Source organism: Phaethon aethereus (assembly GCF_964289735.1).
Source record: "Phaethon aethereus genome assembly, chromosome: 3".
NCBI classification, from domain to species: Eukaryota; Metazoa; Chordata; class Aves; order Phaethontiformes; family Phaethontidae; genus Phaethon; species Phaethon aethereus.
Genome location: NC_138576.1, coordinates 20613981 through 20641029, shown reverse-complemented (window position 1 = coordinate 20641029; position 27049 = coordinate 20613981). Strand labels below are relative to the sequence as shown.

General features: G+C 37.0%; 1 protein-coding gene across 2 annotated transcripts in view; it reads right to left on the bottom strand.

Moving 5' to 3' along the window:
* EIPR1 (EARP complex and GARP complex interacting protein 1) overlaps nt 1–27049 on the bottom strand; it is a gene marked incomplete at its 5' end in the record, with an annotated part of 91352 nt that overhangs the window by 19948 nt on the left and 44355 nt on the right. For both annotated transcript variants that reach the window (XM_081997095.1, XM_081997096.1), the window contains 2 exons: nt 6935–7034; nt 23685–23841. In XM_081997095.1, coding sequence (XP_081853221.1) covers nt 6935–7034; nt 23685–23841 — 257 coding nt within the window. The remainder of the gene's footprint in view (nt 1–6934; nt 7035–23684; nt 23842–27049) is intronic.

Sequence of the window (27049 nt, the reverse complement as noted above, 5' to 3'; positions counted from 1 at the left end):
CATTGTTGTTCCCTTCTTTCTTTCTGTCCTATTAAACCATGTTTATCTCAACCCACGAGGTTTTTCCTAATTCTCTCCCCCGTCCCACTGTGGACGGGGGAGTGAGCGAGCGGCTGCGTGGTGCTTAGTTGCCGGCTGGGGCTAAACCACGACAGTATTCAAATGAAAACATCAATTACTCCAACTTATGTTTATCAGAACATCAGTTAAGGATTGAAATGCCTCTTTCTGCTTCAAATTTTGTTCTCTTGACCAATTTCTTTCCAAGGACAAGGTTGGAAAGAAAAATGGTAGGCAGCGTCCTGAAAAACAAACCCCAACAGATATTAAACTCTAGAGAGTTACAGGAATTATCTAGAAAAAAATCACAAGCAGCATCGAGACAGTGAACCAACTGTTCATGCTCTCTTCCAAAACAAGAACTATGGGCCATCAAATGAAGCCTGTAAAGTCAAATTCAACAGCAAACAAGAAAGTGATCCTCCACCTAATGGACTCCTTGACAAAAGACACTTGAATATATAAAGCTTACTTAAGTCCAAGAACAAAACAGGTAATGTACTTGGAAGAAAGATCTATTGAGGGTTACTAAGAAGACAAATCCAATGAGGCTCAGAAGAATCCTTGGACTGAAAAGCATACAAGAATGTCTGAGTGCTATGGGCAAAATATCCAATACATTTGCTTCACTGAGATTTTCCTTGGAGTATGCTACGGCCACTGTTTCAAGAATACCGAGACTGGATGGACTCAGATATGGACCAGTGTAACCACTCTTAGAACTGAGCAGCATGAAGAAGAATTTATCAACTTCTGCGCTGAGGGTGCTGTACTTCTCTCACAACATATTCTGAAAAACAATGCAAGAGGATCAGTTCTAAAGTTCCATAAACTTTTGAATGAAATGGTACCTGGAAACATGTAGTTCCGTTCCCTCACTACACTATCGTCATCTAATAAGTAAGTTTGTATATGCACAACTTGGTTGGCTTTTTGTTAAGTGTATGAACTAATTCTAAGGTATAATGACTAAAAATTAATAAATGTGTTATGCATGTGGAACATTGGTTTTTCTTCCTCAGACAGACTTTGACACAAACCATTAGAAAACATCTGCTAAGACAGAGGATCTTCCAATGCTCTAATATGTTTAATTTAGAAATACATACATCTGTCTGGTTAACCAAAAAAAGTACCAAACTAAAGTAAATGCTACGTTTCTTAGTATGCATAAATGGCTACCAGTGAAACTCAAGCAATGTTCTTACGAGAAAATACAGGCTAGCATAAAAATGTTTAAAAGATGAAGCTTTCTGTTCATTAAAATCAATCCACTTGGTAAAGTAATAAAGGCACACAGATTAGCATCTTAGTATCAGAATTTTCTCATTTGAAAAAATGGGATTATTAGTCATTACATAGGGATAGCAAAAGATGCAAATTTCTATGTAAAGGCTTAACAACTGCAGCAATCTACTAAATATTTATCAATACACTGATACCCTGTATTTTTTTAAGAAATGACTTTGTTTTCCTTTCTTGACAAAAATGGCCTTTACAGTTTGAAGTACATATAGTAAGTTGTTTTTTTTAACACTTAGAAATTATTTGAAACATAAAAGAACAGAAAACTTTTACTTGCTAAAGGAGAAAATGTGTTTTGAGTTCTGAATGCTTTTTTTTTTAATATTTATTTAATAACTTCAGCTTTCTTACCCCTGCAGCAGCTGTGTTTTAAACAGAATAAATCACAAAAAAACCACAGAAAAGTGAACACTAAGGAACTCTCACATCTTAGTCAAGAGATGGTAAGACAAAAATCTCATGGATGTTCAAGTGCATTCTAGACAACCACTAAAGAAGCCATTATTCCATTTAGGGAATATTCATAGGCTTATGCTGCACACGCTTATTTGGTCTTGACTGCCTCCTTAGTGAAGACATCTTAAACAATTAAGTCGATAAATAGAATTTCTAGAGAGTATCAACTGAAAGAAGTTAACTCATGGCAGTGATTACTAAACTCATTGAGATAAATCACACACATTTTTTTGCTTTTTAACCATACCCTCATGAACTGGAAATTGGCCACAATTCTGTGCATGCTGGAGGTTGTGTGGAGATCTCAAGACAGCCTCAAGGAGATGTCCTTGTAATAACCACAGAAACAAAGCCATTGAAAGACTATTATGAGATCCACATTAAGAAGGGATGAGTGTTGTTCTGGCTTTTTGTTGACAGAAACCGAAATATTAATGAGGACTTTAAATTCATTGAGTTAAACTCCTCCTATTGCAGGCAACCATACCCCGTAGTTCTTTCATAACTGTTGTTTTTTCTTGAACCATCTTACAATCATTTGCCCTATCACACTAGCTAGCAGCTCATTCTCAGAATAGCTAAGTAACAGAATCTACATATTGTTAAGTACTTTCTACCTCACAGCAACAAAATATTTTTATTCCTTTAGACACAAGTTTTCTGCTTTATACTACAAAAATTAAACATCAAGAGTGTCCTCTGAAATATATTATTACTCCTATATACTGATGATGTGTTCCAAGTTTCTGTCATCAGCAATTTTCATGATTTCACTCCTACTTCTATGCTATCGTTAAGCAGGTCATTAAGTAAGACTGATCCTAAGACCAACTCTTTTAGAAGTGGTCTTCTATCCTCTTTCTGATCCAGTAATTTCTCTTTTCTTCTGACAGTTTTTTGCCTCCTGTAATTAATCTATGTTTATTCTAGTTGCAGTAATTATGGGACACTCTACAAAGTTCTCCACTAAAGTCCACAATGCATTTCCTGCTTTGAGGAACAGCAGCCATCTGGCCAAGAAAGCATCTTATGCTTCTTCCTAACATCCTCCTATATTTGCATATATTGCTTTTATCCAGACAGACTGTGAAATCTTCCCCACAAGATCTTCCTTCTTGCCTGGAATCCCACTATTAGATATTTTCTGTTGTTCTGAATTAAGATCACCTATACGTTAAATGCTACAAAGAATCCAGAAGGGACAAGAAATCTTTAAAAGGACTCTAATGAATCATGTGGATAAACATGATCAAAACCCCACCTCTACTCCTCCCCTTTGTGAAAACATAAAACATAAATATTTTTTTGTTTGCCTTAACATCTCCATTTCTTTTGCACTCATCTGCCATTCCAAACTGACTGCATTTACCCAAGGAAGAGTTCTTGTGATTCGGTGACATCTGACGTAAGGTCTGTACACAGAAATATTAACTGTCACCTTTTCAGCAGAATCTACCCAGACCTTGTGGATTGGTTGGACTCTTGGGTTCATCTAATGATTACAAATGGCAAAGAATAGCTAATTTAATTGCAAAACGTAATGATGCAGTGAGCATAAGATTAGTTTCACCCCAGAAGGTAATGTCCTCAAAACAGTAATAAAGGGAATGATCAAAGGGACAGGGGAAGCTTGTCTTAATGCAAATACAGGGAAATATTCCTGTATTAAATATTGTAATGAAGAAACAAGTTAGCAAAAAACATTGAAAGGGGAAAAAAAAATACCCAAACCCACAGAACCGTATAGTAAGTTATGGTTAGTAAATGTTTCCTAGGACAGGTTGACCAGATAATTCAGGGAATGAATACACCAGTAATTTTCACAGAATCACAGAATCATTAAGGTTGGAAAGGACCTTTAAGATCATCAAGTCCAACCGTTAACCCAAGACCACCATGTCCCCTAAACCATGTGCCAGACATTTTACTACAAAGCAGATCTGAAAATATCAGGAACTCTAAAATTCTTCAGGCTAATCCTAATTAAACAGTCTGACTTATAACTCCCAGGCAGACAGAGGAGATGCACTCAATAAAAGACTCTGAAGTTTAGATCAGTGTAGGCAAGTAGAAATTTTGGCCTATGCAAGAGACACATATATTTTCAGTTTTTCACCAATACTACACTTGAGTTTTAGATTAATGTTTTCATAAAGATGGGAAGTCCGCAGTGGATTTACCTCTTGCCAATAAAATTCATGTTGCCTATAATACATACTTGTCCAAAATGGAAGAAATTTAAATGTGTTCTTGAAACAGGAAGACAAGTGCTGCACCAGTGTAATGAATATCTCCTTACTCCTATTACCTGATAAAGATACAGTGGACCAAATCCAACTTTTAGTTAATTATAATGATGTCATTCAGCTTGAACACAATCATGCTTTTGACAAGAGGGAAAAAATTCAAACACACCGACATGTTTGTTATTTTAATCCTGGGCTATTGTTTTATTCAGTTAAAGTAATGTACACACACACATGTACATGGTTATTTCACTTATAAGTCTACAGCAATGGGAATTATTTTGTAAAGACTTTTTCCCGCTAACAGTCCCTACAGAATATATAATTTTACTAGCTACTTACTGTTTTGTCACCATCTGCTAGAACCAAACAGCATGTTGAGTGATAAAACATGCCAAAAATGGACAACTTTTTATCCTAATGAACAATAAACACAATGCTTCTTATCATTTAAGCAATCTTCCTGTGTATCTGCATATAAAGCAAGTGGGGACTTCCTGGCAAGAATTTTCTACGTAGCACCAAATGACACCGTGTACAATCAGCTATAACCTCCAATAGAACTGTGAATGGTTTCCATGGTTTCTCTCCAAAAAAACTTTTTTTTTTCCAAATACATGCCCCATTCTTAATGCTGGTTAGAGTTGGTTTTTTTGCTGTAGGATGTTCTGTACCTGTTTTCAACACTAAAAAAGGGCTTTTTATTAATATCCCAGAAAAGTCAGTTTTTATACTTCGACCAAAAAGCATTAAAATATATATCATGTGCTTTTTAGGGTTACGACATATTTTGTATTCAACAATCCCCTATAAACAGAATATACACACAAAGAAATCACTATTTCACCCGCAGCTTATTGTCCTACAAACACTTCTTGTACATGGTGATAACCAAATGGAAAACATGTATTGCTTACCCCTACGAATGCTGTCTGTCTTCTAACCAGCCTGTTCTCAGATTTTTTTTTTCCTCTCACGTTCTAAATCCCTTAGCAGTAAAGGATGGAGTGGAGTGTTACTTTTTTGTTTGGTTTTGTTTTTTAAACAGAAAGCCATCTCAGTAATGAAACATTTCTTATTTTTCCTCATTGCTCCCTGTAACTGTCGAGTCCTACCTCATTTTTTCTAAATATAAAATTGCCACAGAATAACAGTTATTGTTTTTCAGCCTTCTATGACTTCTAACAGAGAATTAATCTCTTAGGAAGGAGATAACCTTCAAAGATTTCAGAAATACACAGCAGTTGATTCTAGGCCTGAAAAAGCCTATCATACTGGACTTTAGGCTGTCACCATTTTAGTTACCAGAAAGTCTACAGTAGGCATTTTAAAGATACGTTCATGCTTTCCTCAGTCTTGTTCATCTGGACTCTAGTTAACTCAGGAACTCACCGACATGTTTGAGACAAATTTGTTGCAGATAAAAATTTAACAGGAATGCAACAATACCAGCAATCTGAAAGAAATTCACCTGGCTTAGCAGTTAGATGCCTGGAGATATGTTTTCTGACAGTTAAGTTTCCATGGACTTTCACTATTAAGCTTACTTTAAAAGTGGTCATCGTCTCAGAGATTAAGCAAATATTGTCCAAGAGTAACTGGGACAGAAGACTGAATGGTAAACAGTTCTTTCCAGGTAAAGTTTTAATCACAAGCAATGTCCATTCACAGTGCACTTACATGAGATACTAGATTATTTTAGACAGAAATATGTAGAATCTGACTGATTCTCCACCAGGTCTCCTGTGCATCTGACTTTAAATCTAAACAACACTCCTAACTTCTGCAACCTAAGTTTTTTTTAAACAGACATTTCAAAACATTCCTATCTGAAGATTTCAGACATTCATAGTCTTAGCTTCATTAGATGAAGCAACTTTTTTTGATGCAGAATTTCACTTCTGATTTTTCTTCTTTCCTTCTATCAAATATAAGCATATGACAAATGCCACAGGTTAAATCCCCTCAGTTCCTTTATCACTTACTTTACCTTCTGGAGTCCTTATTTTGCCATCAATATTTGATGCAGTACAGGCATGTTTTAAAAGTAACAGAATAAAAGATATTCTAGGTAAGGAACACTAACTGAAATACTGAAGGCATCAGCAAGATTGCTGATTGCTTTGAGGACAGAAATACTGATTTTCAAAATCCTGCTGAAATTACATAGTTTGGTGAAGAGTCTAGCCCTCTCCAAAATTATGCAGATCCCCATTCTAGCAATGGAAAAAAAAAGAAAATGGAAATCATAGTTATATTAACATTTGTGTGACAAAGTGAGGAGGTTAGTTCTGAGGAAAGGAATAGTAAGAGGAAGACACAACATACAAAATTTTAGTAAATAAATCCCAAGCAAAATAAAAAAAAAAAAAAAAAAGGAATTCAAGATTCTCATACTGAGAACTCAAAGCAGTGCAGAGAAGAGAGAAATTTATATTATGCTTATACATACAACAAGGGCTGTAAATTAGACGTCTGCACGGTATTAACCAACATGAGTTAATATACTATTATCTGAATTCAATAACCTTTGGCTTTACCGATCACCAGTTTTTCCCCTCATACACATTTACCAAATTAGCAATGCTTTATTTTAATTTATTCACTGTAATACCAGTAGGAAAGTAAGGACAACCCTAGAGAAAGGAAAATATTTAACCACTAGTAACAGATACAAAATAGCAAGTTGCCTCTCTTAAACACTCATATTCAAGACAACTGAGAGAGTATTCATTTCCCCCACCCACCTTAAAGGAAAAAGATATTTCTGAAGAGGTAGTTAAAAGATTAGCAAATTCTAGGCTCATTAATGTTCTTGCTTGTACAATGTACAAGTATATAATGATTTTAAAAAAAGAAAGTCTTACCACAGCTTTGGCTGAACTTTCCTGCAAATCCCACAATAATATGTTATTATCAGCCAGCGAAATAATCTTTTTGCCATCTCCCATTGGTTCCCACATAACACTGTAAAACAGAAAACAAAAAAAACAACCTAACATTAAAACCAACCAGTATTTGCACTAGAAAGCCATTTTAACTGTGGACCTAATCTATTCCAAAACTTACTAAACCATATTCCTTATGGTTTCCTTCAGCTGAAATCTACCCCGTATTTGAAGTGCAAAAATCTGCCATTTTAACTAGCAATCCAGCAATTTTTACACATACTAGATGAACATTATTATTGCAGCCTTTCAGTACTTAAAGGTGGCTTAGAAGATAGATGGGGACAGACTTTTTAGCAGGGTCTCTTGCAATCTAGACGAGGGGTAATAGTCTTACCTTAAAAGAAGGCAGATTTTGACTAAATCGTAGCAAGGAATTTTTCACTATGAGGATGGTCAAACACTGGCACAGGTTGTCCAGAGAGGTGGTAGATACCCCACTCCTGGAAACATTCAAGGTCAGGTTGGTCGGGGCTCTGAGCAACCTGATCCAGTTGAAGATGTCCCTGCTTATTGTGGGGGGGTTGGACTAGATGACCTTAAATGGTCCCTGTCAACCCAAAGATTCTATGATTATTGCAGCATCAGTTACTTAGAAGCTATGTGATACTAAACCTAGGCTTGCTTATGGAATCTTTTAGTCAGTGCTAAACATACACATCATTTTCTTTTTCTTTTGAGTGCCCTTTGACATCCCGTCCAAATCTGTCAGAAAAAAAGAATGCCATCCAACTTCCCTGAATGCTAGTGTAACTGTAAAAAGAGAGCTGCTCAAAATCCTTACTCTGTTTGCCATCCATTCTACATATTGAGCCATACAGTAATCAGGCAAAACAAACAGCGATTATGTCATTGTAATAGTCATTCTGCATATGTACACAGAAAAAAAAAAAAAAAGACCTTGATGTACGCTTACTTTTGAGTGCTTTAGCTTAAAACCTCAAAGTTCATCATATGTGATGTTGGATTGTGCATCCTTTCTGAGTACGCACCAAAAATCATAAGCCTCAGAGATTTGTTGCAAACCTAATCCAGTTCAGCAGCTGTCATCATGACTCAGTCAACATACACTTTTTACCTGTGATTTACCAGTTTTGTGCTATACATGAAGGAATGCAAAAAGTCAGTCCTCGGCTCTAGTTCTGCCTATGATAAACAGCATATTCAATCTGCCGGTACAGGCAGCACAGCTAAGTAGATGCACTGTAACCCTAATAAATTTCCTGGAGAGAACAGTAATGTTAAAAGAATATTTCTCATTTAATGAGAATAGGCTTCCATACTTTACACTTTTTAAAAAGTTGCGCAACCTGTGAATCACCTTAGAGTGACACAACAGAGCTGACGGCACAGATCACAACTTTACTATCAATAGCCACATGAAGAAACCTCCTTCAATCTCTAGACAAAAACTTGAGTTCTTCTAAGGCATTTGATATGCTGTTCTCATCTTCAGTGCATATATGAAGAACTATCTCTTGAGGTTTGTCAAGAGTCCATCACTAGACAGAATTTTTCTAGTCAATTTAGCTTTTTGCATGAATCAATCTGCACTGAAGAGATGAAAGAAGGTTGCATGAGTAGATGCAGCCTTGGGCAAATGAGCCCAACATTAAGTAGCCACCATCTACCTTCATAACTTAGTACTGCACACTATACATCCTCCAATTTTATCTCAAACTTTGCATTACTCTGACCTTCCTAAGACAGTGGGTATGGTATGACCTGGCTGGCCCCAGATCTAAGCCATGGGACTTGATCTATCTTATGCCATAGGAGACGGGGAAAAGAAAATAGGAAGTTGTAGGCAACAGAAAGAAGTGACATTGTCATTTTTTCCACACCACAAGTGAAACACAACCTTAGTTATTCCCAGCTGATACCTTCCGCTCAAAATCCTCTTGCTTCTTCCATGAACAGTTTCATTGCTTTTTCGCTGCACTTTTAGTCAAAAAAGTACTAGATATACAGGTGGATGACTGCACCTGTTTGCCATTATAGAGAAGCCAGACTACGCAGAGAAAATAGAACTCGCCAAAACGGAAAATTAACATAGAGTAGATGAAAAAGATGGAACTATAACTAAAGGCATGTTGTCTGACTCCTCATCCACTGAACTTTTCCTAAAGGCAGCAGAGCAGATCAAAGAAAGGACTAGCTTCTGCATCTATCTTCTGCTGGAATCATGACTCAGTCAACATACACTTTTACCTGTGATTTACCAGTTTTGTGCTATACATGAAGGAATGCAAAAAGTCAGTCCTCGGCTCTAGTTCTGCCTATGACAAACAGCATATTCAATCCACCGGTACAGGCAGCACAGCTAATGGATTATGCTGGAATCATAACCTGCATCCTTATTACGTTGTCAATCCATAGAAATTAACTACTTCTAAAAGTTAATTTGTAATGAGCTCTCTTGTATTAGGACAAAATCACTTCATTTGTCAGATTAAGCTACTATCATGTTTTTAAATGTGTTGTAACAAGGATGTGGAACTAGAATGATTCTATGATTTGCTTTAACTTGGGCTCTTTTGTCTGTAGTATTGCCAATCTTATTTTCAAAAGTGCTTCATGTTAAAGTTGTATGGTACAACTTGGAAAAACTTATAAGCAACTGAAAAATGAGTGTTTATAATAAAAATGATGAAGCAGTTTCAGTTCCAGGAGCCACCATCATTTTACCCATATTAATGAGAAGTAACCAACTGGCATTGGCCAGATAGTCCTGCTGCACAGATATATCAATTAGATCATCTTCAATGAGATGAAAACATTTTATGAACACGTATAACAGGATAAAAAAAATTAATGTACTATAACCTACATGCGATCACAGCTAACCTTCCACAATCTAGTTTTTCAAAGTGAAATAAAGACATCAGGATCATCACACTACTGAACGGGTAACTAAGAAATCTTCAAGTTGATTCTGATGACATTTATTAATTTTAAGTCCATTATTTTTTTTCTTACTTATTGCTGAAAGTATAACTGGTATTTGGTGTTGATATATGTACATATATTTTTAATTATAGACAATGAAACCTGGTTTGACCAATTAACTCTTTAGAAGTTCTTCCAGCCAGAGATCAATATTCTTTATGCCTGTTGATGTATTTTCCCCTTTCCTGCACTGATCACTGAACCTTCAGTTGTAAAAGCTTGATTGGAAGCACTTTGATGCTTTCTAAGGTAGGAAGAAATTTGATACCCTTGAGTGTCACTGAGCTTCAAGGTAAAGAATTTTTATAGCTGAATACAGTGTGCTAATTAGAGTCAATTATAAGCCAGCTGACATACCTTGGAATGAAAAGGTAGGTCTCTCTATATTCACTCTGTCCTTGCGAGATGCCCATTTTGCTTCTATTCAAATTATCTTTTATGAAAATTTATTGTTGTATGGGTGTGGTTGTAGTGATCATTCATAACCTAAGCAGAAGTTACTCAAATCACGCTTTGGTACATGTTCAGCTGCATTCTGTAGACATGACCGAATGAATGAAATATCATGTAGAAGGGAGGGGGGAAAAAATACTGGTGAGTGAAGAAAAAAAAAAACAGACCCTGGCTTTCGAAGCAGGATATGCATTTTACAAAAACTGAAGTTCTCATTTGGAACATTATCAGACACAGCAGAGGTGGTGATAATCTTGAAAAAGGAAAACAGATGAACCAGGCAATACCATTTTCCTGAGCGTGCCAACAGTTGCTGATGCTTACAATTTTCGTAAATGGACAAGATAATTGTCAAATTCACAGCTGCCACTCAGAAACTGAGTGTCAACTTCAGGGCTGCTCTTTAGGTAATCTATAAACAGCAGACAAGCAATTATATTTGTTGCCTTTTACCCTGTTTTGTTATCATCTGACTCCTGATGCTTCAAATTAGCTTCTAGCTAGTAGGTTTTGGTAAAAAAATTAAACCTTACAGAGAACATCTTCCTAGTAAAGGAAAAAGAGAATTTAAAATAGTCACTCAAATGCACACATAAAAGGGCTCTATTATCTATGTTTTATGCTGAAAAGATAGTTAACAACATCATTTATTAACATACTGAGCTTTTACAAATGAACAATTCAAAGTTCTCCATTATAGACTAAAGAAGAATAAAGCAACATGCAAATGCTTTCATAGATGTGAACTGCAGTCAGCCACAATGAGTTGGACAAAGCAAGCATTAACTACTGCTCAACCATAATTATAGAAGTGACAACCATTTATTTCTGTAAGTGGAAAAATTTTGCTAGACTGAAAATGCTCATGCACTGCAAAATGGAAAATATACCCAAACATTCAGTAACTCAGCAGAACATCCTGCAGCCTCAATGTAGCCCATCAGAAAAATTCATGTGTTAAGGACTCAAATATCCTTGCTTCTTTGCAGTACAATGATTCAAATTTACAGGTGACTCCTAATGAGGTGATTAGGACATTTTTCTAACAGGAAGGAGATCAGACTGAGGACAACCTGGAACCCACACTTCTTACTCCTTACCCAATGCTCTACAGAGTGGCCACATTTGTGAATGAAAACAGAGCTAGCTATTTTATAGTGTATTGTCCATGCTGTTGGAAGCACATGTAAGTTATGCTTTGTCTCGAAATTCTCAGACACTGTGATATATTTGGTGTCCAACTCCTCAAGACCAAAAAAAAATATCAAGAACCAAAGCTTCCTAAAATACCTGAAAGACAAGGTAAAATTATTTTAGGTGGGGTTTTTTTGGCTAAAAGGCTGCTGAGAAGAATGAGCAATGAACTTAAAAGATTATTTTGGACAAGAACTCCAAAGACACCTGGGCTTTACTCTGGCTCTTAAATTATTTTTACATTCAGAAAAATAAAACTCCTGTGCAAATGAATACAAGAGTATCCCAACAAGTAGGTGACACAGAAAAAGCACTTGCCTCTAAAATGTTTTTATTTTTTTTTTCCTAAGTTGTCATACTGCAATGTTGGCAACCCCATAAAGTCTTCTTCAAAAAAATCATACAGCAGAATGCAAAATAATAAAGAGTTGTTCTCAATATTTATATTTACTTCACTGCATCTCCTTGTCTACTGCAGCTGTGATTAGACATGTTTATAGTAAGAAAAAGAATTATGATTCTTGCTTTATGGGCCAAATAAATTTCAGCATTCAAAAGGTATTTATTGTACATATAAACGTAATAAAAGACAGTCTGAATCCTAGGAGTTTGTAATCTAACAGAAAGCATGGTAGTGAATTTTTTACAAGAAAGCAAGATGTAGGACTCATTGGTTTTAAGTAGGAGCTCCTAAACATCCATTTTGTAGAAAGAACTATTAAATTCTAGTTGAGGTATTCATGATTTAAAGTGATGACCAACAGGTGAACACCTCAATAGTTCATTAATAATCTCAGACTTCTGCCTGGTTGGCCACAGCCTTACATATTAATGTCTAAAACAGCAAAGCAAAATTGTGCAAATTTTGCAAAATTTGCAAAAAAACAGACTCTGCATGTGAACTAAACTGACAAAAGCTGTCACTGGTAACATTTAAAGTTATGAAACATTATAGATAAGAATTAACAACTCTAGTCTGTAGTTTAACCAACTTACCTACAATCTGTATATACTTGCAGCACAATAAGAGTAATCGCTGGTGGATGCAAAACACAAACAAGCTACACAACCAAATGCGTGAAACAGTAAGTAGCAAGACCTACTTTATAGAAATGACACTCTAACAATTTTCAGACTTAAGACAGTCAACCATGCTCTGTGTTTATTTTTGAAGCAATAAAGTACACAAGTTCTATACACAGACTTCTTGTAGAGCCTGTGGTGAGAGTTGTTCTTACAAGTGCAATCTACAGTTCTTCAGACTGCAGTAACCTAAGGAATCCTAAACTCCTTCCCACTGACTTGTGGATGAAGCTGATTCTTTCTTCTGTGTTCAAAGAGATAGTTCATATGAAAATCCCACAGAAGAAACCCATGGATTAGCATTAACTGGAATCCATGCTACAAAGTAGTTTTGTAGCATGGTCTTACCAAGGTCTTGGGGGTTCTCCAAGTTCATCTGGTATTGGAGACAAGTCCTTACAGTTGATTAACAATATTACGAGACTAATTTTGCCTGTTTGTCATCACACGCATTAATTCCTGACAGACGAGGAATATTAATTTACCTTTCCAAAAAAAATTCTGCTTTCAAAGATATAAAAGGTATACTAGATTTTTTAGGACACTGCCTTCTCCGCTAAGGTCTGCCTCTTACTAGCACACCCAGCATATTATTAGATATCCTGGATTTTTGCTCAACTTCATGCTTGTTGGGGTAGGCTGTTCCTGAGCTTCGAGGAGTTGATCCTTGAATATTAAACAGCTTTCTTTGACTCCTCCTCCCTCTAGGGCCCTATCACATGGGACTTACTCAAGCAGATCCCTGAAGAGGCCAAAGTCTGCACTCCTGAAGTCAGGCGTTGTGAGCTTGGTTTCTACCCTGCTCCCTCATCTCAAGATCCTGAACTCCACCATCTCATGGTCATTGCAGTCAAGGCTGCTTTCGACCTTCCCATCCACAACCAGCCATTCCTTCTTTATAAGTATAAGGTCCATCTCTCCTCCTTGGCTCCTCTGTTGCTCAGGTCAGAAAGTTGTTATTGATGCTCTCCAAGAACTCCCTGGATTGCTTATGCCATGCTGTGTTGTCCCTCCAGCAGATACCAGGGTGCTTAAAGTCCGCCATGAGTATGAGGCCCTGCAACTATAAGGCTACTTCTAGCTCTCTGTAGAAGGTCTCATCTAATTGTTCTTCCTGATGAGGTAGCTTACAGCAGACACCCATTACATTTAATCCTTACTAATAAGCTCTCATTTGGCTCATCATCCGTCCCCAGGCAGAGCTCCATGAACTCCAGCAGCAACCTCACAGAGAGGACGAGAACTCCTCTACATCAACCCAGCCTGTCCTTCCTAAAAAGCCTAAAGTATTGTTCTCAGTTTTGCCTGCAGCTATTTTGTCTATCCAAGCTGAGTAACGAACAAATGAATTATCACAAACAGGCAAAACATTTTTCAGTCTTTTAAGTGTTGTTAAAAATAGACTAATGTGTTAAGAAATGTAGTGTTTCCTCAAAGTAATTAATATTGGATTATTTATAAGAAGAATATTTAAATACTATGGCAGAAACACTCACAAATAATACTGTAAGGCAAATATGCAAAACCCTTTACAACTTCATTATGTTTTATCCATGCCTTCCCAAACTGCTCAAGTGCTAAATGCATGTCTACATATAGGACAGCTCTTGCAAAAGGTTTTTTGAGTTTCTGTCCACAATGAACACTTTACAGTAGTATTGTAATTATCCTACTGTTGCTGATGGCTGAAATATCTGAGGACTTAATGGCTATTTTAAAACATTTTGGAAGTTCTTCTTTTTTTAAGTGCTGTAGAACTTTTTTTAAGTATCATAGGAGATATTTGTGCTGAGACAGCAGAACGCATTATAGCTCTAGGGTTTTTTTGGTGACATATGTAAAACAACAAAAGGTCTAGAGTACATGCATTTAAGTTACTGTAGAAATGCATCATAGTTTACTGTACTTGTTGAACTCTACATCCCATGCCAGAAAAAACATTTTACTAAGCATAAAGCTGTGTATTTGCTTGGAGGATTTGCAGATACTATGACACAGACGAACCTTTTAAGGAACAAGTTTTAGGAACAACTCACTGAGGAGCTGCATCCTATTTATTAATATGAAAAAGAATCAATTCACAACATGTTTTGGACAAGAAACATGGCCAAAGAGTCAAATAAGAACCGTTTTAAAAAGTATACACAGTTAAGATCTACATGAGTATTAAGTTGTTTTCACCTTCTTTCTTAACACCAAAGGGAAAAAGCTTCAAAGTAGGGAGTAACAACACATTTCACATAAGCAGACACTGATGACAGATCACTGTCACCCAGAGTGAACTGCTGTATACAATGAGCAGCACATATAGAAGAATAGAACATCCCAGCACATATATGAGTTTCTTAATGGAAATGGAAGTGGGGGGTAGGGGGAAAGGAATCTGTGTGTAAAGCTAGGATTCATTTCCAAAGCAGATGGACAGAAGTCAAACTCTACCATTCTACAAAATACGGCTCATGGAGCAGCCGCTGCCATGGACACGACTTCCTTTCTGTGCTTGAATAAGGCTTTAAAGAAAAAACCCAAAATTAATATTATGGGTATGTGGCATGTCATGAGAGGAACATATAACTGGCTTGTCTGTCAAAGATCAGTAAAGTGGTCAACCTAGGAAAAACTTTTTATTAGTATGAATATCTGTCAGGAAAGCATAGGGAGCTGTCAGGTAGAAGTCCTGCCCAGCCTCTGGAGGCTACACGATGCCAATAGTTTTTTCCATGTACTAAGGCAAAGATTAAGGGCTGAAACAAGCTTATTTGTGAAACAGCTGGAGTGGGCAAAAGCAATCTCTGCAGACTCATTTTAGAGAAAACACTTATCTACTTTTAAGGGGGACAAAATTTGAGTATTTTCATATGGGACTTTTCAAAAGATGGCAATATGGATATAGCATTTCCTTGCTAATTTATTGCTGTTTGTAACAAACAGGCCATCTGCATGGTTGGGCAGTGGGAAAAACCCAAAAAACCAGGATATTCATCCAAGTACATTTCTCCAGTGATTTGAAACATGTGCCCAAGAAGAAAATTATGATTGCCTAGGATCTGCATTAATAGTTGAGGAAAATCACCACTCCTTCTGTCCAAAAGAACAGCAAAACCAAGAATGAGAAAAGCGTACACACCCCTAATCCAGTGACTGTGGATACTGGGGGAATTTGAGATGAATAGGCTGCAAGAAGTACCCTAGCTAGTGTGGTCTCACTAAACCTCTCCATCACCATAGCCTGAGACTGAACACTGGATTCAATGGACTGTTTGAGGCTGCAGGGAAGCCCTTAAGTTCTCACATACATTTTACCAAATAGATGCATTTAATTACAAATGTACAAGGAACATTTTTTTCATCCGATAGACATCAGAAAGACATTTCAAAGCCCTGAATTTTTAACTGCCATGTAAGCAAATGTTAGCAATATTACTTAATTATTACTATAATCATCCCAGAATGCTGTGCTAGAAAAGCATTCTACTCTGAGGAACAAATATCCTAAGTAGTAAATGCTTAATGGGCTTTTGGAGAGCAAACTGGACTCCAAGACCAAGAAAACAGGGACACCTCATAGAACAGAATCATAGAATGGTAGGGGTTAGAAGGGACCTTTAATGGTCATGTAGTCCAACCCCCATGCGACGAGCAAGGACACCTTCAACTAGATCAGGTTGCTCAGAGCCCTGTCCAACCTGACCTGGAATGTTTCCAGGGCTGGGGCATCCACCACCACTCTGGGCAATCTGTTCAAATCTAGTTCCTCATGAACATTCTACCGCGTAACTAATTTTATCTACAGTTCTGCAACATCTTTTTTTTAACATTTCCCACCAACCTTTTAACCAATTCAATAAAAACTGAAAATACAACCAGCTGGTATCTATTTAACCTGCAAAAATCAGTTGAGGTAGACTGCAACCCCAATTTTTTTAGTGCTAAGAAGTGGCATTATGAATAAGAAAAAAATCTGTTTAAAAATAGCTCTGTTTTCTTTCAGTGGGGAAAAATCTCAACTAATTTGGCAGTAAAACTAGGGAGTATTTCACTAAAGTGAAAAACTCCTTTCAAGTTGGGAAGGAGAAGTGAAATAGTATTCTACTATTTCTGTACTATTTTCTGTATCATGATTTATGAATCCAAGGTAAACACAAATAACTGCAAAGACTTCAACAAAACTAATTTTCATTTTAAGCACATGAAATATATTGAAATTATCAGAAGTGGTCATAAGTTAACGGAATATATAGAACAGGTTCACATACATGAAATACAGCATCTTTTCCCTTAGTATTTGCTTCAATGTCAGTTTTTACTTTCATTAAGCTTCCCTTGGCTTTACAACACTAGAGTCAAATAAATTCTGATCAAAAATTAACACAATAAACTGGCCAGATAACACAATGTCTTTTACTATCCAATTAATGAATCATAATTATTCCCTAGTATATGCGACTACACTAAACAGCTAAGTTTTGAACTTGCACAATACTAACCACTCAAAATTACCAAAAACGTTCAAAGGAATGTTGAAAGACATGAGTCTTACAAATTACTGATTCCAGACACATTTTAGAGGATGATAAAAGGCGAAAATGAGAGAGAAAATGTGAAAAAGAGACAATAAATGGCTGAATATTTGGATTTACATATAATACATGGATTTATTTACAAGAAAGAAAAATCAAAGATTCAAGAGAGCAAAATCCTGTAAAGAATTCAGGGTATCACACAGAATTAAGAAAGGAGAGGGGAGAGAAGCAGAAAATAAGATAGTTAATTTTTTTTACCATTTTAGAAAGAGTCAGAATATAAAGGGCAGAGTGACAGTATTGATAAGCACCTGTAAGTTACTATATGACAAGTGTTTTCACTGGGAACGTATGTTTTTCAAAAAAACTTTATCTATACTTCATCTTTGTAATATCAAAGGTGGGTGATGGAGGATGTAAATGCATGGAATGAACCAGGTGTGGAAGAATTAATCTTAAATGATGATAGTTTTTTTAACCTGTCTGTAGTTAATCAGCTTCACTGACATGTTTCTCCTGATAGCTCTGAAATTTAGTGCATTATGTGAAAAAATTAAAAGGCCTATGACACAAACAATTAGTATCAGCTCAGCAACTGTTACAAATAACCTAAAACCCCCAGAGTTCAGTTAATACCCCAGCCCGTACAATTGGCACTTCTGACACTCTCAAAGAAACTTATATACAAACATCAGAGGGATGTCCTTCCTCATAATTATGTTTCTGGTACTGGAACATATGAAGTGTTAAAATAAGATGACATTTTCATACCAAAAAAGTTATGATTGTATTTATTACATGCCTTTGCTATAAAGCATATATAACAGTTAATATACCATATATTGAAGACCATATGAGCCTACTAAAAACAGTGTTGCTTTCAGGTTTAAATTCATTAGACATAGACCATCAAATTGTTTGGAATTTTTTTAATTTGTGTTTTAATGAAACACTAAGGCAGAATTTTAACATATACATCCTGATGCCTAACAAAGAGGTATTACAGAGGAATTGACGTTACCAACATCATGACAGGAAACAAAAGTGTTACCTGAATGCAATGTGAAAGTGTTAGAGCTATGAAAAACACCATTTTCACTTTTCTTTTGAGTTTCAGATTCTCTTACTTCTTGGCTGTTTTATTTGAGACAATGTTTTGGGGTTTGTTTATTTGTTTTTTTTTTAATACTATTTTAAAGGCCAAAAAGAGTAAGTAAAACACTTCTGGACCTCACTTCTGGAATGCTCTTACTCACCTGTCTTCAGGGCATCCATTACAAAAGTGCTTAACTTTCATCAGGTGACTGTTCATTAATGGAATGAACGTGATGAAATTGAAGCAATCCTATGTTATGTATAGTATCTAATGTAACTTAAATAAAGTTCCATTCAAGTTGAAAGGACTGTTATAGAAAACTTGTACTTTTGTAGAAAGTCAGCCTTAATGAAGCTGCTCCATTCTGTGAAATTACACAGCCAAGGAAGAGATGGTACTTCTCAGTACTCTATTTAAAGACCTTAGATGAAATACCAAATAAAACTTAAGTACTTAAAAAGTCTGTGGGAACACTCATTTATAGTAAATTTCTCCTTTGTGAATTCAAAAATCTAGTTTACTATTTTAGTGCTAAACATCCCAGTATTCTTGAAACATCTGTGATTAAAAAAAAATAATTTGTCTTCCTCTCTAATTTCTCTTAGATGTAATATTTGCAAGTACATATTTAGGATTGATTGAGTGGGATGCACTAAAAACATTCAACTTCACCAAGCAGAGAAGCTTAATGAAGTAATCTATCATTATTCCTAACATATTTATCCTTTTCCAACTTTTTTTTAGCAGCTGACTGTTGTTTTCAACATAAAACGTGAATTCTTCATTCCTCACCTTTCAGGCCTCCCACAATTGAGCTCCCACTTCTTGTCTCTGTAATCTCCATTCACCTTCCCTTGACAGTTGTACCTATGTTGTCCATCTAACACTTTCCCCTTATTAATTTTGCTTTTATTTTATTCCAAATTTACTCTGTGGATCACCATCCAACTTAGTTCATTTGTCCTCTTTCTCTTTTGAAGCACATAACTTGCTACTGAGCAGCATCTAACCTATTTTATACCTGCCAAATTTGGAAAGCAAAAAGTAGGATGTTAAGCAGATATAGGCAAGCCTGCTTCCAGCAGATGCCAGGGGAAAAACTCTGGCTTTGTGCCTTTAATTCTGACAAAAGAAAAAGTCCCTACTGAGTTCCGAATTCAAGATCTCACAGATTACACTTTCTCTCATGGCCTGTAGTATCCTCCTTCTCTGAGGACTATCCTGTCAAGTCTACTATCAAAAAAGTCTGTAGGAAAACTGAGGAAGAAGTAGAACAGTAGGTTAATCCTAATACATAAATCTTCAGGATTTTAACAGACACAGTTGTAAGGATTTCTCCAAGCTACACTTAGAGGAGTAATCCAAATCTCATTAATTGAAGTCTTGTTTCACTTTACATAGCACAACATACCTATGGTTATATATGTGTAACGCTGTGTGAATATCATACATTTAACTACAAAATTAATTTAGAGAAAAGGCTTTTTTTTAAACACACAAGTCCCCATGTATCTTGGAGTTTTCACTCTGTAAGTAAATCACTAGAAAATTTTGCACTCAATCTTTGCATTTTGTCTCACATGAGGAACAGTAGATAGAGGATGAATCTTAGGCTTGAACCAAAGACAGCAATTAATAGGCCTATTTTTTTTTTGCCTAATTTAAGCATCTGTTTCATTTTCTGAATTTTCCCTATGCCATACAAGAGTTTCAGTTAAAATTCTGATGGGTACCAGATTCAAAGCTTAGAGGCAGTAAACAATCTCAGTAACTGAAAGCAAGTAGTTATGCTGAATTTTTAGGCATGGTAACTCACGCAATTCAGACAAAGTAGAACTGTAGAAAATCACATTTCTTTTTCACTTGCCTGTAATGTCTTGGAGATCAGATTTTTGTCAGAGGTTTTGTCAAGAGTAGAAAACTATTTCAAAAGATCTTGAGCAGGAGGGACACAGTGTTCAGACACATGCAAGGGAAGTTCAGGATTTTAGTCACAATCAATTGGAAATGCTCTTTTGGTCTTGGTTCACAAAAAAAGAACTGGTATTAAATATGTCCCTGCTAGTTTTTAATAAGAAATTTCAGAGACATTTGAGCACCGCATTCCGTAAATGAGATAAAGAAAGACAGGATCAGTTCTTAACACCAGTAAGCAATTGAGCAAAACTAATACCTGACCCACCAGACCCGGAAAAAAAATCCCCCCTTGCGTTCCCTAGTACATGATACTAGAAACAGAAAAATCTGAGGTAATTTTTCAACTATTAGGCTTTCTTAATGAAAGATAAACCTTAAAAAAAAAGAAATTAAGAAATAAAGCAGAGCAGGGAGAACATGAACAAAAGTACAAGAAAGTAAAGCCCTGAGGCAGTGAATGCCAGAGTACATACCTGGTTGCATTTTCAAGGTAGTTTTGCTTTTTTCCTTTTAGGTATAGTCAAATCTCAATTATGATTTGCAACCCAGATCCATGAATACTGTGAAGCATCTGTGCTATGGATGCAGAGACACACAAAATACCTTCCTATGAGCTGCTATCCAGAATCACAGAAACTCACACTAGGTGACACAAAGGCCAAGATCAACATTACACCCTGCATCTCTAAGCTGTACTGTCAACTACGGCACTCTTCACTGCCTAGAATAAGCCCAGTTTATGTTTTTACTCTTTTTTTTAAGCATGCATTCTGACTAATAATTTTAAAAATTAACTTAAAAAACTAAGTCTTTATCAAATCTGAAATATATAATTTCAAAAGCTACCATGACTTAAAAACTTTCCCACCCTTAATGAAGGTAGCGGTTGTGGTACATTGCTCTACTGCATTCTGTGGCTTAAACAACCTCCTTAAAGTGTATGTGGTCATATTAAACCCCTGGCTTCAGTGTTCAGCCTGTGTTTTATGAGTAAAATGTACAAGAGTATGCTCTAATGGCAAGGCAAATGACAGAGCCAGAATAAGAATTGCCCTTCTTACCATGAATGTACAATTCCAGACCACCACTGATCTCATACGAAGTGATTGTGCACATCAGAACATTGGTCTTACATTGAAGTTTGAAAAGTGTTTACACTTTACATTGAGGAAAATTGCTTTTCTGATTTATGGTTGGTTCTAACAACAATTGTACGGCAAGTGCCTAAAGTAGATTCATAGTTTTCTAAACATCTGAAATGTGTAATAGCAAAGAATATTTATGTTGCTATTTGTAGTCAACACACTACTCAGTGGGACATGCACTGTTAAGTGACACAAAAACGTTTATTTTACTAATTTATGTGAGCTGTTCCCACTATGATTGTGGCAGGAATAGAAAAGTCTGCTCTAGAACAAGAATCCTCAACTGTGCTTGTCTGAGATGATGTGAGGGGTGCTAATGCCAAGTATTGTGTTTACAACTTTTATCTCTCTGTAACACAGGACATTTTCAAATCCTTACACTTACATACATACACACACATACACAGATAATGGGTATTAAATAGCAGCAGATATTTGTGAGCACCAGTACTGAACAGTCAGACAACAGGAGACAAAAAAAAAATTGCACATGAACTTGCTACAAGCTATATTAGCAAAAAAAAAAAATTTTTTTTGGCATTCACATAAATTCACATCCTGATACAAAGCAGTGATATGTCCACTATTCCTCCTCTGGTGATAAGGCTATGATACAGAGTTCCGGCATCCCGCTATCAGACAGGAACAGATTATGGAAAATTCAAAGACAAAAAGTACAAATCTTAAGGGGTGAAAGGTGAAGATTAAAACACTCAAAAAATAAAATTCCCAATTATATTGGAAACTAATTATCAAGACTTTTCAACAATAAAAAGGGAATGGTTTAATATAATCAAAGAGTTATAAAGCAAAGTGTTCACATGAAAATGAGTAGCAGAGAATTAAAAAAATACTACCATGAAGAAATTTAACATACAGGAAGCTGAGATTTTAGAAAAAAGTAGCCTAGACAACACATTTTTGAATACAATGATATGTCCAATCTTGGATATCCAAGAAGCAACTAATAAATATTACGTTCTATTTACCGGTTTTTTTTTTTTCAGTTGAAATTTCATCTACAATGCTCAAACTAGAAATGAGTGGCTAGAAATAGAGGCTTAAAACTTATGGTGCAATGTATCACAATCAAAAATCAACTGAATTAACTATGACTTCTAAAGTCTACTTTTTATTTTTACTAGCTAACTAATGAATAGAAATTTTTATGCTGCCAGATTTTGAGAAGGAACTGAGACTGATTTTGAGTATTGTTTCCTTTTGATATAATTTAAAAGTACTACTACTAGAATATATTTAAGTATAATGAGATTATGATGGATACCTTACACAGCTGGTATCTGAACACAGAAACCTTTCCACTCTCATGTAAGACACTTACAGCAGTATCCGACTTTGATGTTGCGTTATCCTTTTTTGGTTTCTTTTCAGAATTGTCACATTTCATTTTAAAAAAAATCTACTGTGTTATTCCACTTTTTTTTCCCTCTTAAAATCCTCCGATAACTGTGAAAGGGACTGCACAACTTGCACGAGCACCTTCTACTCCATTTTCTTCCTGACAGACAAACATTCCTGAGACTACAGCAAACCACAGTCTTATGGTTTCAATTTTTCCTGCCAGTGGGAGACAGTCAGGTGGTCCCAAAATTACATCAAACAACATCGTAGTTGCTAAAATATGGACCAAGTGTATTAAAATTTCTTCTCTCTGCATCTGTTCAGGAAGTAGTGACATGACAAACGGCATGACAAAATGTGACATATATGTACCTATAAAGCAAAGAACTTTCAAATACACGGTGGAGAAATTTAACTTCCTTTTCAATAACAGAAAGAAAAAAAAACAACCTCTGTAATACCCTCTGCAGTACTGCAGCTCTTGTCTTCTCTCAGGCAACACAAAAGAGTAGTTAAACAGGCACCATATAATATAATGTATTCTTATCCTTAGCAAACAGTAAATTACTTGCACTTACGCCAAATCAGTTGAGTGAAGACTGAAAAAACAAAGACCGAGGTGCAACATCAAATTTATATTCCATAAAAAGATTGAAATGCTAAGTATTATACCTTTGTGCAACAAAGGTTTTAGATGGGGGCATGTGGGGAGAAACACATTAAAACAGTACACAGGCTGCTACTCCATATGTGTTTGCAGGACTATAATAAATGTTTTTAATCTATGAAACATCTGGGACTAAAAAACCAATTTGTACCTTTTTTTAAAAGATGGAATAGTTTTAAAGTGTATAGCATAGCTTCTACAATATAAATCTGCACAAAACTAAACAGCACAGGTCTATCCTTTAGGCTTTTCTAGGCATATAAAATATGCAGAATCCTACCAGGCCATATTGCCATGGGCTGTGTTGTCAAGGTGACAGAGTAGCTCCAGGGTTTGAGTGTTGCTTGATGAATCATCAGGGGATTCATGACTGCCTGATTCCAATTCCTTCGGCATCCTCCAAACAGCAGCACATGTCGTGACTTTACTGTCTGAAGCTACGCAACAGAGAATAATGTCAACAGATCATTGTATGGGAGACATATTTTGTATACAGTGCATCAACATTTACACAAATCTATAAGCAATGCACATCTGCTGTTCAACATATTTAAAAATATTATACCAAGATGAATTCAAAGAATGCAGAACGTGGATACAGACACAGACCTCAAGTTAGCAGTCAAGTTGCTGCAAAACTCCTAATTAGCACACATTTAATACACTTCTCCCTGTTTAAAGGCAAAATTAATGAAAACCTAACTCTCTGGGAGGCAAGTTTTCCAAGCTTCATTCACCATATTGATGTTAATGAAACCAACCCAGAAATTACATTGCTTAATTCCTTAACAATAAGGATTTAGACATTGTTTTAACATTTTAATTTTAAGTGCTATCTTCAGCTGAATCTATAGCATTATGTCACATTCTTTGCTACCAATAACAGTTTATTGCAAAATTAAGTTTCCCATGTAAATACACTCCTCTAATTCTAGCAAATAAAAACAGCTTTACACTGAACTTAGACACATACAGCAAAATATTACAATGCATGATGAACAAGCCAACTGTAGATCGAGTGGAAAAAAAAAACATATGGTCTATGCACATATGGCATGGCGCATCACCCAATATAGCAATTTGTAGCAGTGGAAGAGACCAGAGCAGCACTGCATATGTTCATGTTGTTCCAGCCACTGGTCCAGGGTTCACAGAAGACGAATAGGTCAGTATTATCCACTACAGCAGGAACAAAGAAAGCAGCCACAGCCACGTTAGGCAAAAGCAGGGAGAGCGACTACCAGCTGGAAGATGTGTTAAATGAGAAGTCCAGAGGATAAGCAGCAATGAACAACATGTTTTCTGTTCCGAGGTCAATTCGCAACCTCACAGTTCTGTCTCCCAGTACGTTTTAGCTGATTTTAGCGCAGAGTGCCTGATTAGAGCCATGAGCAGATGTGATCAACTTACATCAGTGGAAAGGAAAACAGCAACAACTGTAATGAGGGTGTTTTCATAGGGGAAGGGTGGTAAATCTGAAAAAGACCTTCTTAGGATAAAATGACATTAACAAGGAAGAAAAAGTCTCTACAATAAAGGTTGCCAATCTGGATATTCTATATGCAAAAAGGCACCCAAAAACCAGAATAGGACACAAATTTTAAAAAAATATAAATCAATTGATACATAGTGATACATAGTAAATAAGCCCAAAATGCAAGAATGCAGACATATTTTAGAAGTAGCCATATGAAATAAAAAAACCACATACATAGTTAGGTCAAACCAGTAAGAGAAAAAGGCCATTTTTTTGAGAAAGAAACAGGGGTAGGAGGAAGACTTCAAAATTAAACACAGAATTGAGAACACACAAGCATTGGATATTTGATAGATTATATTAAGTATCATACAATCACAGAATAGTTTGGGTTGGAAGGGACCTTTAAAGGTCATCTAGACCAAGTCCCCTGCAATCATCAGGGACATCTTCAACTAGATTAGGTTGCTCAGAGCCCTCTCCAACCTGACCTTGAATGTTTCCACGGATGGGGCATCTACCACCTCTCTGGGCAACCTGGGCCACTGTTTCACCACCCTCATGGTGAAACATTTCCTCCTTATATCTAGTCGAAATCTACCCTCTCTTAGTTTAAAACCATTACCCTTTGTCCTATCACAACAGGCCCTGCTAAAACATCTGTCCCCATCTTTCTTAGAAGATCCCTAGAAGTAGTGGAAGCCTGCAAGAAGGTCTCCCCAGAGCCTTCTCTTCTCCCGGCTGAACAGCTCCAATGCTCTCAGACTGTCCTCACAGAAGAGGTGTTCCATCCCCTGTGGCCCTCCTCTAGACCCTCTCCAACATGTCTTTCCTGTGCTGAGGGCTCCAGAGCTAGGTGCAGTACTGCAGGTGGGGACTCACCAGAGTGGAGTAGAGTGGCAGAATCCCCTCCCTCGACCTGCTGGCCATTCTGCTTTGGATGCCACCCATGAAACGGCTGGCCTTCTGGGCTGCGAGCACACATTGCTGGCTCATGTCCACCTTTTCATCCACCAGTATCCCCAAGTCCTTCTCGGCAGGGCTGCTCTCAGTCCCATCATCCCCCAGCCTGTACTGATACGAGCGGTTGCCCTGACCCAGGTTGCAGGACCCTGCACTTGGCCTTGCTGAACCTCATGAGGTTCACACAGTCCCATACCTCGACTTCGTCCAGGTCCCTCTGGATGGCATCCTGTTCTTCAGGCATTCAACCGCACCACTCAGCTTGGTGTCTGCAAACGTGCTGCAGGTGCACTTGATCCCACTGTATGTCATTGATCAAGGTATTTTATGATGATGACCCTTAAAGGTCCCTTCCAACCCAAACAATTCTATGATATTAAACAGTACTGGTCCCAACACAGACCCCTGAGGGACTATTCATCACCGATCTCCATGTGGAGATTGAGCCATTGACCATCACTCTCTGGATGCAACCATCCATAGAAACAATTCTATGATATTAAACAGTACTGGTCCCAACACAGACCCCTGAGGGACTATTCATCACCGATCTCCATGTGGAGATTGAGCCATTGACCATCACTCTCTGGATGCAACCATCCAACCAGCTCCTCATGCACGCAGCAGTCTACCCATCAAATCCGTATCTGTCCGAACTGGAGAGAAGGGTGTTGTGGGAGACTGTGTCAAAGGCCTTACGGAAGTCCAGATAGATGACATCCATAACTCTTCCCTTATCCACTGATGTAGTCACTCCATCATAGAAGGCCACTAGGTTGGTCAGGCAGGAATTGCCCTTGGTGAAGCCACGCTGGCCATCTCAGATCACCTCCCTGTCTTCTACATGCCTTATCATAGCTTCTAGGAGGATCTGTTCCATGATTTTCCCAGGCACAGAGGTGAGGCTTCCCAGGGTCATCCTTTCTATCCTTTTTAAAAATGGGTGCAATGTTTCCCTTTTTCCAGTCTCCAGGGACTTCACCTGAATACCATGACTTTTCAGATGTTATGAAGAGTGGTTCAGGTGGTCTCAGACCTGATCTTCTCTTACAGTGGAAGGAACTTTGCTGCTCCAGTCCCTATCTTGCAGTCCATCCCTTCCAGAGGGGTGGGAAGAGACACTGCCAGTGAAGACTGAAGTACTCAACAACTTTTTTGCCTCAGCCTTCTCCTCATTCATCATTACCAGTTTGCCAGTCTTGCTC